At 34.6% G+C, this 11,483-nt stretch overlaps 1 protein-coding gene across 1 annotated transcript; it reads left to right on the top strand.

Annotated features, from left to right (window-relative positions):
* Nucleotides 1-6,628: 6,628 nt before the first annotated feature.
* On the top strand, nucleotides 6,629-9,073 carry LOC306652494 (ankyrin repeat domain-containing protein 46-like). Its single transcript, XM_079125356.1, has one exon. The coding sequence runs from the start codon at nucleotides 6,824-6,826 to the stop codon at nucleotides 7,508-7,510; it is 687 nt and encodes a 228-aa protein (XP_078981482.1). The 5' UTR covers nucleotides 6,629-6,823; the 3' UTR covers nucleotides 7,511-9,073.
* The last annotated feature ends 2,410 nt before the right edge of the window (nucleotides 9,074-11,483 follow it).

The raw sequence follows: 11,483 nt of genomic DNA, 5'->3' as shown, positions 1-11,483 counted from the left end.
TTTCTCCTTTCTTGAAAAAAAAGGGGGAGTTATTTTGACAATTAGACTTTACATACTGTCTTGTAGATTATCCTTCAAAGAACTATTGCATGTTTAAATTAGGTGCCACTTTATTTTATTAAACCATCAATAGCTGACTAAAAAGAACCAAATAGTTCTAGTAAAAAAAATTATTTCTTCATGCTTTTTAAATTCTTACAAACTGTTATAAATTAGAACATATTGTCACACTCTATACACCATCATTACTTATTATTTGAACATCCATTTCTTTATGTTTTTAAATAACTTACTACACACAACATTAATTCTTTCATAGCAATAAAGTTACACTGTCATATTCTTTGTGTGCTTTGATGGACATTTGTCTTATTTCCAATTTTCTTAGATCACAAAAATATCTTGAGATGAACACTGAAAATTTATTAATGGCAGGTCACAGCATTGAAATTCCTTGGAGAAGCAGGTTGGGGAATATTAGTTATCAATGCTCAACTACATTCCTGAATGGTTGAACATTAGCCCCAGCAGAGTATACAGTGCCTATTTGAAAAGCATGTTCAAAGCAGTTTTGATAGCTGCCAGCTCTTCCCTAAGAGAAATTGCAGATTCATTAGGCTGACTGAAGTTCAAGAGTTAAGCTAGGCTGGTTCTAACAGTGGAAAAAGCATAATCCCTTGCACTCCAGGAAAAAAATGAAGTAGTGTTTGCAGTTTCCCACTCATAAAACCAGTCATTATTATTTAGAAATGCAAAATAGAGGAATTTGGATTTTGTCTTTTCAAAGCATGTTTTGTTAAAACTGCAGAGAAATGAAGGCATAATCAAAATTATGGCCAACAATTTGGGTTCATTTAGAAACTTGTAGATGATTTTGTAAATATATTTATAGGCACAATGTTGAAAAATCAACTGGCTAAACTTACAAATAATTATATTTTAAAAAAGGGAAAGATACATTTCAGTTAGTCTCAAACTCTAGAAAAATATTCACCAAATATCACAACATCTCTTTTCATGACTACTTTGTGTTAGTATTAAGATTGTTGTTTTGGGGGGACATTTTTTCTCTTTGAACATTTAATTAGATATTCACCATATTAAATAATTTATAAAAAGAAATAAATTGTGTTCTGTTCAAATTAAAGGACCCATGAATGAATTCCCTCCCTCTAAAGTAGGATATATAGATTTGTAGCTAGAACTTTGAACCTCTTGAGAAGCCATCAAAGACAGATACAAGATCGCACATCCGAAGTCCACTTGGAGAAACTTTGGAAAAATAAACTGGGCTAATGTTTATTAGTTTGGTAAATGCAAATAACTAAATGGCTGACATTTTGTGAATGAAGAGTAATGGGAGGTAAACTCTCTTTTGGGGAACAATTAATGAAGTGCTGCAGACCCAGTTTTATGGTCTATGAGGGACCAGTGCTGTGGTTTGATAGGGGTTGGACACATTGATGTAGAAATTATGGCCAATTTGAAAGAATCCTGGCTGGGTCAGTCCAAAAATCACAAATAAAGTAAAAAACGAATAGTGCAACTCTTTTCTTTATTGATGTGTTAGTCTGAACTGCCATAAAAAGGTGTCATAACCGAATCACTTAAACAACAGAAATTTATTTCTTATACTTCTTGAGGCTGGGAACTTGAAGATCAAGTTGACTTTCCCTCAACTCAAATGTATCTTTCCTTTTCTTTTTTTTAACATACCATTATTTATTTATTTTTAAAAATTATTTATTTATAGGTTGTGCTGAGACTCAAACCCACTGCTTCACACATGCCAGGCGAGCGCTCTGCCACTGAGCCACAACCCCAGCCGCACATACCATTATTTCTAAGTCTAGTGGATTGATTTTTCAAGATTATGCCTACAAATATATGTACAAAATCATCTACTATTGTCTAAATGAACTCAAATTGTTGGCCATAATTTTGATCATGCCTTCATTTCTCCTTTCTTGAAAAAAGTATTCCATGTCAACCACTACTGTCACAGAATCAACAGAGCATTTTTTTAATTTTGATATTCATTGGTTGATGGTATATGTTCTGTTCTTTTAACGTTCAGAAAGAATAATTTCATCCTTTGTGAAAAGTTCAGGAGTGTCTAGGAATTTGTATTTGATTCGGAAGGTTCGAACTGTCCTGCTTCAAAATTATTTCCCTGAATTTTAAGTAGTTTTTTCTTTCATCAAAATGTTTTAGCCACTGCAGGGGGCAGCTGACCTCAAAGGAGCGGCGGAGGCGCAGGCAGTGGGCCGCCTCCTCGGCGTGGGCGTCCAGGGCCGGCGGTTGTTGCGCTGCCCCAGCACACCTGCCGCTCCTTCCTGGAGGGCGCGGCCCTGCCGCGTGGCGGTCCAGCAGTGAGCGAGCGCAGCGGAGAAGCAAGAGCGCTTCGCCTTCGGAAGTGCAGTTGCCGGCTGGACCCGGTTCACTCACCGCCCCCAGCTCGCGGGGGAACGTCCGGGTTACAATTTACTACTGCTGGATAACATTCCATTTCGAATATGCACGTTTTCTTTATCCACTGATGGGCACCTAGGTTGCATTAATATCTTAGGTATGGTGAATAGAGCAGCGATAACCATGTTCGACTCTGTGCCTCCTTGATATGCTGATATTATTTCCTTTCCATATATACCCAGAAGTGGGATAGCTGGATCCTGTGGAAGGTCTATTTTTAAGTTCTTGAAGATCCACCCACCATGCTGTTCTTCCATAGTAATTGTAGGGACTTGTTTGTTTCTGGTGATTGAACACAGGGGCACTTTACCACTGAGTTACTGCCACAACCTTTTTTTTTTTTTTTTTTTTTTTTTTTTTTAATTTTTATTTTGAGACTTTCTAAGTTGCTTAGGAACTTGCTAAGTTATTAAGGCTGACCTTGAACAGTGACCCTACTGCCTCAGCCTCCCAAGCCTCCCAAGTAACTGGAATTACAGGCATGCACCATCATGCCCAGCTGTGACTGTACTAATTTATATTTTCACCAAAAGTAATTGTCTTATAATCACATTAAAGGTTTTCATGAAATATGAAGGGATATATACATTTACTATCCTATAATTCTGGAAAGAGCATTCTAGAAAAATAACATACTTATTTTTTAGTCATTTAAACTTCAGTTACTCTTGTTCTAAATAAATTGTAAAGACTTTGAAAAACATCAATTACCAAATAAAATTATTTTACTCAGAAAAGTAATCTTGTTTAAACTTATGTGTAGTATACCTTGCCATGTGTTTAATTAACATTCCTATGTTATGTTGTATATATTTACTATTTATTGTACTGCTCTATTTTTTGCTCCTTATATCCACATCAACTTCTTTCTTATAAATCACATAGGGTTTTTTCTTAAATACTAAAAAACCAAGAGTAAATAATCAAAAAGACTTGTTTTGTTTTTTCAACCATTGAAGAAATGTGTTCATAAAAATGTGTTCACTAAAGGGTACTTTCTGTATACTTTTTATTCTTTAGTTTAAAGATGATACAATTTAGGCCAACAAAAGTACCAATTACCTATCCAGTTTATAGAAATACATTTAAATATGAACTGTTAAGCTTGTTGGCTTGTTCTTCTCTTTGTGATTTCATTAGTGAGATTTCCATCAATGTGAAAAATAATTTAATATTATGCATAAACTGGGCTAGCAGAATAATATTTAAGCTTTTGTTTTGCATTTGACCTTGCACTTGTACAAGACTAATTGTACAATATTAAAAATTAATTAAACTAAATTTAAATTATGATAAAATTGTTTATTTCTTATGCACTGGGTCACACAATTTCTTGTGAATTTTATAACTTTGACCATACTACTTTTCTTAGGTCTTATCATTCCTACTCTTTCAAATGATTTTTAAGAAATTTAATTAATTAATTAATTTTTTTATGTGGTGCTGAGGGTCAAACCCAGTGCCTCACATGTGCTGGGCAAGTGCTCTACCACTGAGCCACAACTTCAGCCCCTTCAAATGTTCTTATTAGTGCATTTTAGTTATGCATATTAGTGGGGTTCATGTGACATAAGCATACATGCATGAAATATAATTTACTCCACTTCAAACCCAATACTTGCTCTTTCTCTTCCCTCTGCCCTTCCTTTTCCTCTTCCTCTACTGGTCCTCTTTCTATTGATTTATAGTTTCCTTTTAATTTATTGTTCCTACTTTTAATATGATCTTTTAGAAATTATTTTGCATCTTAAGCCATTGCTTTTGTAGAATACCAGCAGAACACCAACAATTCTTTAATAAGATACCTGATACAGACTTAGAATTATAACCACAAGGGCTGGGGAGATAGCTCAGTTGGTAGAGTGCTTGCCTTGCAAGCACAAGGTCCTGGGTTCAATCCCCAGCGCTGTGAAAAAAAAAAAAAAAAATGATAACCACAAATATAAAAAGGTTGACTCTAATGTTCTGCTCACATCTTTCAAAAAATATCACAGTTAAGTTAAAAAAGGGCTATGAAGAGTACTGAATTTTTATCTTGGGAAAAAAACTTGGACAAAAGCTTTAGATTCCTCCTTGAATAAAATTAACATGTGTAACAGCAAAGAAAAAGAAACCCAAGGAAGTAAATAGATATTAATAATGCTGAAAAGGAGATGCTTATCAAAACATGGACTCTAATGATTATTTTACAGAGTTACCATCACTTTGATATCCTCTAATAACAATTTCATCTCTTCAAATAATACCATGAATTTCAATATGAAGGCTCAGACAATTAGTACATCGAAACTAAAACCTGCATGTGGTAGCTGCCAGTGGGCTGCTTGAGGGGAAAGGCTAAACAAATTGCACCTGCACTATGATACCCAGCATGTGATACTGTTCCTGAGTCAAGCACATGATGTGCTTGTGCCTAGCAGCTTCTAAGTACTGTTTTAATGATCTTATCTCTCATAGCTAAAGCAGAGTAGCCATTTAAAGTTTGAACACATAGACATGCTTCATAATCTTATGACTGAGCAGATTTCTATGAATATCTAAGCTTCCTTTCATATATGTATGTGTGTGTGTGTATATATATATGTGTGTATATATATATATGTTATTGTGAATCTATCACTAAATTAGTTGAGAACAGGAGGGCATTTCTGGAGCACAAAGACAAAAATTATGTTCATTATAAACTAATGATCATATCATAATTCTACCAGACCCAATATTTTATCTTTGTTTCTCTTAGTCTCCTAAGTTACCAAAATATGCAAATAGGCAAGCAATAAAGAATTTACTGTTTAACTATTTTGAAGAGGATATTAGTAAGTTCTGCTTAAACATAAAATTATCAACTAAAATATGTTATCATATTTTCACTGGTTTATTTCTGTTAGGTGCCTCAAGGTTAATGTCTGTTATTGTTAACACATATTCTTAGATTTATTTACATTCACTGCACTATTACATGGTGGCTAGTGTTGTTATGAATAAGTAGTTACAATTATGAATCTTTTAAAATTGTGATTTGTAGAGAAAGGTGAGATTTGATAATAATTTGGAACACAATATAAAAACACTTTATCTCTACACTTTCTAAAACTTTATCTCTACACTTCCTAAAAATTTTCTGTATATCTTCCAATAATGATATTTTATATTTGATTAGTGTCTAAATCTGGATAAAGTAAAAAGCTGGGCATGCATTATTAATCATCATAAAGCACCCATGAAGTCAAGAATATTATTCTTATTTTCAGATATTGATGTTTGACAACCTCTAGAACCTGGTTTAAAGTTAAAATAATGAGACATTTATGAATATATTTGTCTCTTTATCCACCAAATTATTTGCCTTATTAAAACATTAATATAAAATACAATAATCATACCTTCCCTTTGTATGAAAATGTTATATTAGGTAAAAGTTGATAATCAAGATAAAGTTATATATTATTACAGTTATCTTTCTGCCACATAAACCTTTGCAATGTGTGACTAATAAAATAAAAGGAACAAAATAGTAAGTTAAATATTTTTATTTGTATTGTTTATTGACATTACAAATAATATTTTAATCAGACAGAGAAGAATTATTAGCTATTCACTATATGTCTTCATGTGGCTTTAATGAAATGCAATGCTATATTGATTTATATAAATGACCTAAAAAGTACCTAATATTTTCAAATCTATTGGATGAAAATACTTCTTATATTAATCAGTGTGAGGATTATGAATAGGGCTGGGGATATAGCTCAGTTGGTAGAGTGTTTTACTCATAAGCACAAGGCCCTGGGTTCAATCCCCAGCACCACCCCCCGCCCCCCCAAAAAAAGAATAATTTACCCTTGAATAGAGAGACAAATAGATTCAGTCATGATTTTAGAAAGTCAGTCTGTCTAGCTTCATGGTTTGTAGCCAAAAGTAACAACTGTATTCAAATAAAATAACTTCAAAAATTTTAGTATATTCTTGCTTCCATTACAAATCTTTATACTTCTGTTGAATTAAGAAAGTTGAGAATAATTTGGAGGTGTTATTCTTTTGTTAACTCAACCAAGTAACTCCTATACATCATTCTGAGGGGGAAAATGATGAAAGGTGCTAGCCTAAGTGCTTTGGAAGTGAGTCTTTCATAATAAAAACAAAAGGGTCGCCTCAGTGGCTGGGCCCCTCCTCCCTCTGCAACCTGCGGGGAGGTGCTGCTGCTATCGCTGCTGCTTGTCTCGCAGATCCTTGCTGGCATATTACTGAATATTTTTGTTGAACCTGCTTAAGAATTCAGAGAAACTGCTGAGTGACCACTGGAGGAAAGATCTAATCTTACACTGACGCATATTCCATCCACATTAGAACAATGTCCTACGTTTTTGTAAATGATTCTTCTCAAACTAATGTGCCCTTGCTACAAGCCTGTATTGATGGAGACTTTAACTATTCTAAGCGGCTTCTGGAAAGTGTCTTTGACCCAAATATCCGTGACAGCAGAGGCAGGACAGGCCTTCACCTTGCAGCAGCCCGAGGGAATGTAGACATCTGCCAGCTGTTGCATAAATTTGGTGCTGATCTGCTGGCCACAGATTATCAAGGAAACACAGCTCTTCATCTCTGTGGCCATGTGGATACCATCCAATTCTTAGTTTCCAATGGACTCAAAATTGATATATGCAATCATCAAGGTGCTACTCCTTTAGTTCTGGCAAAGCGCAGGGGAGTGAATAAAGATGTCATCCGATTGCTGGAATCTTTGGAAGAACAGGAGGTAAAAGGATTTAACAGAGGAACTCACTCGAAACTGGAGACCATGCAGACAGCTGAGAGTGAAAGTGCCATGGAAAGCCATTCCCTCCTCAATCCCAACCTACAGCAAGGTGAAGGAGTCCTGTCCAGCTTTCGAACCATTTGGCAGGAATTCGTAGAGGATCTGGGCTTCTGGAGGGTCCTGCTCCTGATCTTTGTCATTGCTTTGCTGTCTCTTGGCATTGCCTACTATGTGAGTGGAGTGCTGCCCTTCGTGGAAAACCAGCCTGAACTGGTGCATTGAAGGAGCTCAAAGAGATGAGGCAAATGCCTATTTCTGGGCTCCCAACATTGATTCCCAGTTTCTCAAAATTTTTCTTAGTGCAAGGCAGTGAGGGCTGAGCATTTTTCTTTATGCACTTTTACTTATTGTAATCCTTTTAGAAGAATAACGTGTTCATTTGAACTTCATACTGTAGTCAACTATAGTGCATCCTAATGCTACCTCTGACTTAACCTGAATTCTTAAGAAAATCTGCTCATAGCCTTGTTTGATAAAAACATGCAAATGACTAGAGAATAGAAGCTAAAGGAAGAGAGTATCCTTAGGATAGAAACCTTACCCTGATCTTGGACCAATTGAAGTATCCAAAAAGAAAAAAACGTTCCCTTTATGAATGTTTTGGGTGGTGAGTTTAGTTTTGTTTATTTTTGCAAGAGCTCCTTTTTTCTTTTTATTTACTTTCTCTGGGGAGAGGACAAAACCTTTGAACTTAGAGTACATTTTAAAAATCTTGTATGGCAAATTAATATTGTTAGAATCTATTTGGTTTATTTTAACATTTTGAAGTCTAGTCACAAACCAAACAAAACTTTTGAAATGAACTATATTTTCTTCAAAACCGATTGATTTAATCTTTGCTTTAGGGCAATTTTGATTTATTATAAACTGCTTTGCTTGTTAGTGTCTGTGAAAAATCAGCTTCAGGAGTTCACTTTGCTCACTTTCTACTTTCCCCTTGTATATATTTTAGAGGTGTCCTGTTCATCAAAAGTGCAGTCAGAAAACTCTTTTTCTGCTGAATATTAGCAGGGAGAAATAATTCTAATATTTAATGTCACTAGAATTCTGTAGTGCTATTGCAGTGGAAACATCAGTTCTATAAGCTAGCTGTGCGTCACAGTTGTATCATAATTATTTAACGTGCTATACTGTTTAGAGGCCTGTCAGACTTGTCATTGCAGTCCCATCCACATCGGTGATTCTTGGACGGGAGGAACAGGTGGAGTACTCAGTCAACAGGAGCCATACTGTACTGTCATAAGTTCTTTATGACTGGTAACATTATGTACATTGAAATCTAGCCCCCAAACTCTATTGCCGCTTTCAGCAGTGTGTTTGAAGGCCTCTTTTGTTAATGTTTCTATATGTATAAATCATTTCTTAGGTTATTACAAAAGAATCTGAATGCTTAATAATTGTTCATTGAGTGAAGTCTGAAAATTGCAGTGAAAGAATTAACGGTTTTATTTTCTAGAACAACAGCATCTAAGTTACTGCTAGTTGAATTGTTGCTAGAATTAGAAATCACAGTTAGAGTAGAATTGGTACTTGTGATTCTTTTTGCTCCTTGATATTTCCTCCTTTGTATTTATATATCTGGTATTGAAACTTTTTTCTTTTGTGTGGCTTGTTCCTTCCCTAAAAAGATGTTTTAAAATTCCTGATATACTGTTTTGTTTCAGGATCAGCTTGTAGAGTCTTGCTTTTAGGTTAGATACAAACAAAATTAATCATGCTTGGTATAACTACAGCAAAAAAAAAAAAAAAAAAAGGCCTCAAAATCAAAGTATATTCAGAATGAAAGCTTTACATTTGTTTGTAATTCTAAACATACAAAACTGGTCAATATATGTAAATATATTATACTTTTTTAAAGATTAATGTTTCCTTTTAAGTGCTGATTTCTTTGTATTCTCTGCATTCAGTATTAAGTAAAACCACCAATAAAATATTTATAAATCCTTAAAAAAAAAACAAAAGAAACTGTATATATTGTCTGTACTAGAAAAGATAAATTGATTTCCTTAAAAGTACTAGTTAATTCTGAAAGCATTTTTCAGGCATGCTGGAATTAAATAAGTGAACAGAGAATGTTTTTGGAAATAGTCTTCTCACTTTGGGAGTGGAAGATTACACATAAGCAGGCAAGAGGCCCAAATGATTCTTGCAGTAATGGATTAATATTGGAGATATTATAAGCTTGTGTTTACCTAATTCAGATACAGATGATTACACACATTAATATTTATAGACATGCAAATAAACAAAGGTTAGTTGTACATCTTTGTTTCCTGCTCTAAGAAGTTCCAGAAGCAATGATGTTTGAGTAGCAACAAGTACTCCAAGCATTCGGATCTTGGCTTCTTCAATATCATCTAGCTTCCTGTACAAATGGCTAATTCCAGGACTGTGGCAGGACATTAACAACATACCTGTGCAGCCTGTTGTAATACCAAAAATTAAGGAAGTTCTCTCTGTCAAATTCTGTGTCATACTATGCAAGCGCGCACACACATATACACGCGCACACACTGATAGGGAATATGCGAAAGGAACACCAGAGCCAAATGAAAAAGTGACTGACAGCCACAGTTGGACAATTTTAACAACAAAATAAATAAGTAAATTTTGAATTGTAGACCAATGCATAAAATGTATATCCGTGAGTCCATACTGAGTTAAATAAAAATTTCAGTTAAAGTAGTAATATTGAAGAATAGACAGCTCTGTTTTTCAGAATAATTTCAAGCATTTTATGTAGGTACTCTGCTGTCAAGAATGTAGGATGTAATTATATAATTGAATATGGTATGGACACAGCAACTATCCTCTAAAAAGCGAACAATGATAGAATTTTAGGTAACTAGGGAGGTCCCCTTAAAGTAGTCAACTGTACCCTGAAATTGAGAGTTAGCAAGACAGAATAAGGAAGTAAGTGGAAGGGAAGATATTCCAGATGGAAGAATCAAAGTTCAGAAGCTCGGTACTTGAAGGACTCAAACAAATCAAAATAAATAAATAAATAAACCAACCAATAAGTTCAAGAAGGTGCAGAAAGCTGAGCTGAGAAAAGTCCTGGAAGTGCAATGAATATTGAATTTATATTACAGTAGCAATATAAAGCCACAAGTGAGTTTTACACAGAATTCATCTGATACAATTTTAAAGGAGCAGTAGCTGCTCTTCACAGTATGAATTAGAGCAGAGAAAGAATTAATGTAATGTACTACTGTGGCAGGCATCCAGGTGAGTGAAAATGATAATGCGAATATTTTACTTATCTGTTTGCATACAGCAGTGTTTCTGAAACGTTAGTGAGCATCAGAAGACGAGCAGAAGCACAAATCTCCAGGTACAAGATCTAGAGTTTTTGATTGAATAGATCTGGAATTCGATCTAAGAGTTTGTACTTCTCATAATTTCTCTGGGGATGCTGCAACTGTTGTTTCTTCAAATGCCCCATTTTGAGAATCACTGGCCAAGAGAATAAAAGTGAACTTGCCTTCAATTCACAGGTAACTGAATGATGTATGTTGTTGACCCTTTGTGCTTCTGCTCATTTTCTGATACCCACTAAAGTTTGAGAAACTGCTGTATGCAAACAGATAAGTAAAACATTTGAGATATCATCATCACTCACTTGGATCAGTGCTGCAGTATTACTTTGTATTCACTCTTGCTTTGCTCTAGTCCATGCTGTGCAGAGCAGCTAGAGTGTTATTTTAAATTTACATCAGATGAATTCTGTGAAAAGCCCATTTATAGCATGATGTTGCTACTATAGTAAAAATTGTATGTCTATTATACTTGCAGATCTTTTCTCAGCCCAGCTTCCTAGAAATTCTTGAACTATTCTTACTGTCTTTTCTTTTTTATCCAAACTTCTACTTTTGTTTACTCAATTAGAAAAAACAATACTGCCAGCTATTTTTGAATTTTGGATAAACAGTACTTTTTCAGACTGTGTCCCATGTGTTGTATGTATATTCTTATTCTTATGCTAAAATGATTCTTGTTGCATATTCCATCTTCGAATTTAATACAGCCATGGCCAAGTCTTCTGAAAAGTATACTCAGAGGTGTATTTCACTAAGAACTGCTAGACTGCTTTCCAAAACAAATGAATTTATTCCTCCCAGATCAATATGCAAGTATTCTTCTCTGTTATAACCTCAAGTGATCCTTTAGATCACAAGGTTCGTATTCCTACTGT

This window comes from Sciurus vulgaris (assembly GCF_902686455.1).
Source record: "Sciurus vulgaris genome assembly, chromosome: 1".
Lineage (NCBI taxonomy): Eukaryota > Metazoa > Chordata > Mammalia > Rodentia > Sciuridae > Sciurus > Sciurus vulgaris.
The sequence above is the reverse complement of the archived record's forward strand: the minus strand, read 5'-3'. Positions and strand labels throughout refer to the sequence as shown.